Source organism: Acanthamoeba castellanii (genome assembly GCF_000313135.1).
Source record: "Acanthamoeba castellanii str. Neff unplaced genomic scaffold scf7180000084624, whole genome shotgun sequence".
In the NCBI taxonomy this organism is placed as follows: domain Eukaryota; phylum Discosea; order Longamoebia; family Acanthamoebidae; genus Acanthamoeba; species Acanthamoeba castellanii.
Window position 1 is genome coordinate 276,352 of NW_004457269.1, and position 6,563 is coordinate 282,914.

Here is a 6,563-nt window from a genome sequence, read left to right on the forward strand (position 1 = left end):
GACATTTTCGGCACGGAGGCTGTCGTGCCTTCAGGACAGACTCAGCCTGCGGACGAATTGGAGCGCTGTTGCTGTCGCGAGCCCTCTGTGCCCATGTGCCTTGCTCCCCAAGCCGACGGGCGCCCCCGCCTGCTCGATCCACTCGCCTGGTGGAGGGACCACGAGTCCGTTCCCCCCTCTCGCTTCCCTCGCCTGTCGTTACCTCTCGGTGACCGCCACCTCTGTGGCCTCCGAGCGTACCTTCTCCATGGTGGATCGTCAACAAGCGCTGATACTCCCTCTCCGGTCGAAGCGTAAACCTCCTCCTCTTCCTCTCGACCAACCGCCATCACAACACTGCATAGCATAACCAAAGGCAACAGTTCGCTTTATAAAGATAAGAACAACGCTACATCTGTTGATGAAAAGACGGCATCATGGTGCGTGAGCAAAGTCCGTTCAGCCGATTGGCCACACTGCACGCATTTCTTTCTCTAGGCTTGCTTCTTCGTACTACCTTTTCCCTTCTTGGTCGAATTGCTCGCGGACGATCCCTTCTTGGTCGAAGGCTTGCGGGTGCGGGTAGAACGTGATTGAGTTGATCCCTTCGTGGTCGAAGGCTTGGGGGCGGGTAGAGCGGATGGAGTTGATTGAGTTGTCGCTGACGCTGTAGGTGTGACTGTTGGTGTGTCTTTGGTGGTATTAGACACCTCTTTGTCGAGTGGTTGTGGGCGGATACAGTTGGCGAATAATGGGTACCTGCGCCCTCTGCTCTGCTCCTCTTCGGCGACGGGGTCTTGGGCTTGGTTGGGGACGATCTCTTACCGGGAGACTTGCCGTGGCTGTTGGAACGCGACGGAGCCGTATTGGCGTAACACTCTGACAAACGACCTGAGATCAACGTTTTCTTTTCGGTTCTTCGTCCTCTCGGCTTTGGTTTTGTGAACTGGGGAACCACAGCGTTAGTTAAAAAAGTCCACTTTATCCACCGAGCAAGTCTGGAAGGCGTACCTAGGTGCACCTTTTGGTAGCCAGTCATGGTGCAGTCCTCGATCGGTTGTCGGGTACTTATCACAGCCAAGCATGCCTCGCGGTAGTCGGCGTATGTGTGTGGCAAACTTTCTCCGTCCATTAGCCTCTCTGCCCTGTTGGCTTGAGACAACGTCACTTTGCGCTTCTCCAGCATCAACTTCGCCAGTTTCTTTTTGGCTGGTTGTGGACATTTGTTAGCGGTTTCTCAGGCAATGTGTTGTAACGGACAGAAAAGAAAGGCTGTACGTACGTGTAACGGAGTTGGACAATTGCTTCCTCATGCGCAAAAGCGCAGCGGTGGCTTCCACGTATTCGATGATTTTCCCCTTGAGATCGTCTTCGACAAACTCGCAGAACCCCTTGAGTCGCTGTGCAATGGCTGCGTCGGCTCTCGGCTTGGTTACCACATGATGGACAGCCACGTGTAGATGCTTCTCGGGACACGTCGGTTACCTTGAAGTCGTCGCACTGGCCGCACATCGCATCGATGTCCTGCTGCTTCTTGCCCGGGAAAGCAGCGACGATCAGCGCTCGGCGCTGATATGTCCGGATCATTTCGCCCAGGTCCTCGTTATCGATTAGGCTCTGGTAGAGGAGGTAATTTTGGCCCCGCCACTTGCTGGACTCGGCGCGGCAGGACAGGCAGGCCGGACATCGGCACGTCCTCCGTTTGGTCTGGGCGTCCTTCCAGTGGAATGGCGGCAACCCGACATGAATGAAGAACTGGTCGAGCGCACATCGAACCCCCGGTGCTTGTATCCAGAGAGTCTTCGTCCCATCGGCCTGCGCCTGTCGCATGACGAATACGGTTAGTTGACCCAACCCCTCACACCCTAAGACGACTCATTGTTTGTACCTCCCACAGCCTGACGTAGATCTTGTATACGAGCACTCTGATCTCCTCGTCGCTCACCACCCGAGGTTTCCACTGCTCTAGTAGGCGGATGAGACGCGTCTCGACCTTGCATTTGGCCGCCGAGATGGGCTCCAAGTTCCAGCATTGATTGATCGTGGTCTTGATGGATGCCCACCTGTCATAATACGCCGGAAAGGGGAAGCGCTTGAGTATCGTTCGAAAAAGCGCGGATGTGGTCGACGTGTTGTCCGCGCTGTTTCTGTGGAGAGGGAAGGAAAGATTTTAATAAAGATGAGCATCCACGAGAGTTTGACAAATTTGTCGTTTCTCGACGATCTGAAGCAGATGCGAGAGACCACGGCTGGGTAAATGCTTCGGCTGGAATGTCCAAGCGCAGTTTCTCGCCATCTTCGGCTTCATCCTCGCTCAGGGTCGCGTCGTCGTCGTAGTCATCCTCCTCGCTTTCGTCCTCCCCCTCCTCGCATTCGTCCTCCTTCTCCTCCTCCTCGCATTCGTCCTCCTTCTCCCCTCCTCTCCCTCCCCACGGGGCACCGGCTCGTCCTCGTCCTTCAACATCGTTCGCGACACCAAGAAACCCCTGTCCGCGCCACAACGCCAGTGCATGCACTTCTCGTCGGAGTATTTATTTAGGGGGCTGTCTTCCTTGTTACGCCCAACTGAGCGCCTCCTTGAGCGTGAGTAGCATGTAGTGGGCGTGTGGTGGGATGAACAGGGATGACGACTCACTCACTGATGGTGAAGGCGAGGTTGATGATGACTTGCTTGCTGATGGTGAAGGTGAGGTTGATGACGACGGAGAGGGAGATGGGGAGAGTTCGCCTTGGGGCGGGTAACACTTGTTCTCTCTATGGTCGATGGCCAAACTGGCTGAAGTGGAGTCGACCTCGGTGATGACATCACGCAGAGCGCGGAGGCTGAGCGCGTTCATGTTGGAACTGATAACAGCGCTGTTTTCCGCCCCGTAGGAGACCGCGTACGCGAACGACACGCTCATGTCGGCCATCACGCGGTAGTAGTCCATGACGATGTCGAACCACTGGCTGGTGCTGTTGGCGACCAGCTCCGTGTAGCGTCGGGCCAGCGCGTCGGAGAACTCCGCCCCGCTGCCGCCACTGGTGATATTCGCCTTGTAGGTCATCCCGATGGTGCTGCGGCAGGTACCCCAAGGGAGGGGACTGGGCGAGGGTGAGGGCGAGGGCGAAAGATCGGCCGCCGAGGCCGCTGTGGCGGCTCCGGCCAGCAGGGAGAGGGCAGAGAGGGCGAGCAGCAGCGCAAGCAGTGAAGGCATGACTGGGGAGAGAAGGGGAATAGGATAACCAAGAAGAATAAGACGATACTATTCTTCCCCTTCACGTTATAATTCTTGGTTATCCCGAAGCATCATTAATTGGAGAGCACCGGAGTTGTAGAAGGTCGTTCTGGTAACATCTGAGAGTAGAAGTGCATACCAGGTAACACTTGGAGTGCAATTTAAAAGTAGTAACACAGTAGAAGTGGAGACCCCCCCCGCCCACTTCTGCTCCTCTCGGGATGTTACTCCTGGCACACTGCCGGGACGTTAGGTGGAAAAAAAGCAAGCTCTTTCCCACCTTCCCACGGACGGAAAAAACCACCAAAAATCAGCACATGGAGGTCACCTTTGTCCACATCAGTTTGTCAAATGGTTGTATTGAAAAAGGCGGAAGGTTCCATCTTCGCTGTCCACCTCCTGTCCACCTTGTGTCCACCTCGTGTCCACCTCGTGTCCACCTTGCCGCTGGTCGCGCTTGGTCGTGCTGTGCGCCGCTGGTCGTGCTCCGCGCCGCTGCTCAGTCATTGACGCTTGGTGTTGCCCACCTGTCGCCCAGGTGCCACCTAACGCGATGGTTATATATCATACCCGCTTTGTAGGGCACGAGGTGGACGCGCTTGGCGACGGTCCATCCGTTCCACCCAAAGGGAAGGTAGAAACGTCGCTGGCTGAGCCCGAACTCAAGAAAGCCATCACTGACGCCGCGCAGATCGCCAAGCTCGAGCTCGACCCACGGCCTCACCTTGTTGTCGCAGGTGATTCGAAGGAGCTGAGATATCCTTCTGATCATGACGCGCTGCGTCTTGGACTTGTTGAGTATGGTGTGTCTTGAATTGTTGACAATGAAATGTATCTACATTTTAAAAGAGTTAAACACCAAGGATGAGAGAAGTGAAAACACTGCTGAATGAGATCATACATTTGGATACTCTTCTGGAACACACAAGGCGATCCCATCACCCGGTTGAAGGAAGTGGCCATAGTAGTGTGCCAACTTGTGTGAAGTGAGCTCATCGGCTATCTTGACGCCTTCGCCCAGCTCACGTTTGACGGCGTCAAAGAGGTTCCACTTGCGGTCTCTCATGATGCTGGTCATTTCACCACAAACACTGAGCGTGTAGGGTTCCTTCCATGAACCCTGCACAGAGCTCACGGGGGACAGCCCAGCATAGGCCAGGTGGCGAATTACAGCGTCCTTTTGGTGCGTCTGAACAAAACAAGAGGTAAGAAAATGTAAAAAACTTGCATGCAACCAAACTGTACCTTCACAAGAATTGTGAGTTCGGTGTTGATCTGGTTGGTCCGATGCGCTGTCATCTTCGCTGTGAGGTGCCGCTGCTCCCATAGGCGTGTGTCTTGCACCCATGGGGGCCCGAGGAAGTGGATCAGCTCTGACCAGTGTTGTGTGACCTTGAAGTTTGGAAATTTAAAGCTGAGTAGCTTCTTGCCGCTTGTTGTTGTGTTGCTGGCTGCGCCTGTCTGTGACCGCTTTGACTGTGTCGCTTGCCGCTGCTTGGCAATGCCGCTGTAGATTTTGACCATGAGATACTTCCACCTCTTGGTCATCATCTTGAGGTTGTTGAGGTTGATGGCGTTGTAGGTCTCTTGCTGCAGGAGGTGGACTATGTTGATGTGGAGACGCCAACACTTGCACTCCTGTGGATTGCTCACCCACTCCTTGAAGAGAAGCTCAGTGATCTGCAGGAAACTGTCCATTTCGCCTCCTGTCAGCCCTGCCACTGTGACCTTTCCCTACATGTTGTGTTGTGTTGTAGGTGATGAGTGTTGTGTGGAAGAACAGGGAAGAAAGAAAAGGGAAGATGTACATTTGTGTTTCACTGAATGATCTGTGTCTGGTTGGTGAAACTCTGCTTTCCTGGGAATGGTGGGAACGCCTTGAACTCCTCGTTGATCACTTTGTCAAGCTCATTTGTGATGCTGGTGTACAGCAAGTGTCTCTGTGAACAGCAAAGAAGTTAATGAATTGTTTTGATCCTTCCATTGGGTCCATGCACCTTGAGAAGGCCCAGGTGCTTGATGTGCAGCAAGCAGATTCTGAAGCAGTTGTAAAATGATTCCCACATCCAGAGGAGATCCCAGAATGGGCTTACCTGTTGACCCCAGCCATGCACCTTTATTTTCTTGTTGGTGGGGCCAACCTTGCCATGGACTCCTTTGTTGGAGGCCTTGAGTGTTGCAATGTGTGTGTTGTAGACGCTCCAGTAGTTTCTGTGTTGCTGGGGCTGGTGCACCGTTTGGCTGCCAACCTTGATTGGCCATTCCCCCTTGTGGAAGAAGGCTGAGAGGTTGTGGCAGTACTGACAGCACACCCAGCCACCCTGTGCCAACCCTGCAACATGTGTTGAGTTGAGATGCACAAAAAGAGAAGAAACAGAAAGCAGATGTACCGGTGCACAGTGCTTGAGAGGGATGATTGCCAAGGATGCAGTACATGGACCTGTAGCAGTGGCGTGTTGCTCCCTTGGCCTTGAAGTAGATGTCGTATCTGTGCTTGAGCAGGCGCATTGGTGTGATGATGATGATCTGCAAGGCGTTGAAGAGGTTGATGTTCTGTGGCATGAGGCAGAGGAGGTATCTTGACTTGGTGATCTCCATTTCTTCCATTGATGTGTTGGCAAAGGACATGTAGATCCTGATGATGCTTTGGTTTCTAGATTGACTTTGCTCAAATGTGTTGATGTAGAAAATGGGGAGGATGAGCTGGCAGTCTTTCCGCCTTTGTCCTTGTGTGCTGGCCCTGTACTGCATGTAACTGAAGAAAGAGAAGTTAAGCTCTATTGAAAAGGTGTTTGTGGGGTGACATACCATTTGCACTGTTCAAATTGTTTACAGTTGCATGGGTGCTTGAGCCTTGTACTCTGTTGGAAGTGGAAGTGCTCCTTGCTTAAGTCCCCCTTGTGCTTGTAGTGATTGTGTATTACATTGGTTGGGGACACAAAGTCAAGCGTCCCCCAACCAACACGAGCCCGACGCCATTCAACTGGTGGGTACATGATCTGCACGTGAGTGGCAATCAATCACAGGAAATGACAAAAACAACAAAAATAAATAAGCGTGAAGTGTACCTGGCCAGCCTCACTCAGTACATGAACGCTCTCAGTGATCATCCCAATACTGAAAGGTGGGTTGTGATGCATGCAAAGCAGGTGCTCCATTGTGCGCTCAGTGACATCATTTTTCTGCATGTGCTCATAAAGCACCTTGTTCTTGGGCTCCACTATTGCACACTCTATGGCTCCCTCTCTTTGCACTACACATGTATGACATGCCTATGTTTGAGAAAGGCGGTCAGTAAGAAGAACAGACAAAAGACAGAGCAAACATACCAGAGGCAGATTGTGTTCCTTGAGCTCTTCCTCTGTC

The 6,563-nt window shown here is 53.0% G+C and overlaps 3 protein-coding genes across 3 annotated transcripts; all 3 read right to left on the reverse strand.

Annotated features, from left to right (window-relative positions):
* Positions 1-800: 800 nt before the first annotated feature.
* ACA1_363410 (uncharacterized protein) lies at positions 801-2,443 on the reverse strand (the record flags this gene model as incomplete). Its single annotated transcript, XM_004333806.1, has 7 exons — positions 801-925; positions 991-1,188; positions 1,262-1,379; positions 1,465-1,800; positions 1,868-2,126; positions 2,227-2,387; positions 2,420-2,443. 7 exons carry the CDS (start codon positions 2,441-2,443, stop codon positions 801-803), a joined length of 1,221 nt encoding a protein of 406 aa, XP_004333854.1.
* A 167-nt stretch (positions 2,444-2,610) lies between these two features.
* On the reverse strand, positions 2,611-3,026 carry ACA1_363420 (uncharacterized protein; the record flags this gene model as incomplete). The annotated part of the gene is given in 2 exon segments (XM_004333807.1): positions 2,611-2,707; positions 2,725-3,026. 2 exon segments carry the CDS (start codon positions 3,024-3,026, stop codon positions 2,611-2,613), a joined length of 399 nt encoding a protein of 132 aa, XP_004333855.1.
* Positions 3,027-3,536: 510 nt separating this feature from the next.
* ACA1_363430 (uncharacterized protein) lies at positions 3,537-5,795 on the reverse strand (the record flags this gene model as incomplete). Its single annotated transcript, XM_004333808.1, has 8 exons — positions 3,537-3,724; positions 3,768-4,032; positions 4,099-4,386; positions 4,443-4,903; positions 5,047-5,137; positions 5,291-5,416; positions 5,447-5,529; positions 5,588-5,795. 8 exons carry the CDS (start codon positions 5,793-5,795, stop codon positions 3,537-3,539), a joined length of 1,710 nt encoding a protein of 569 aa, XP_004333856.1.
* Between the last annotated feature and the right edge of the window lie 768 nt (positions 5,796-6,563).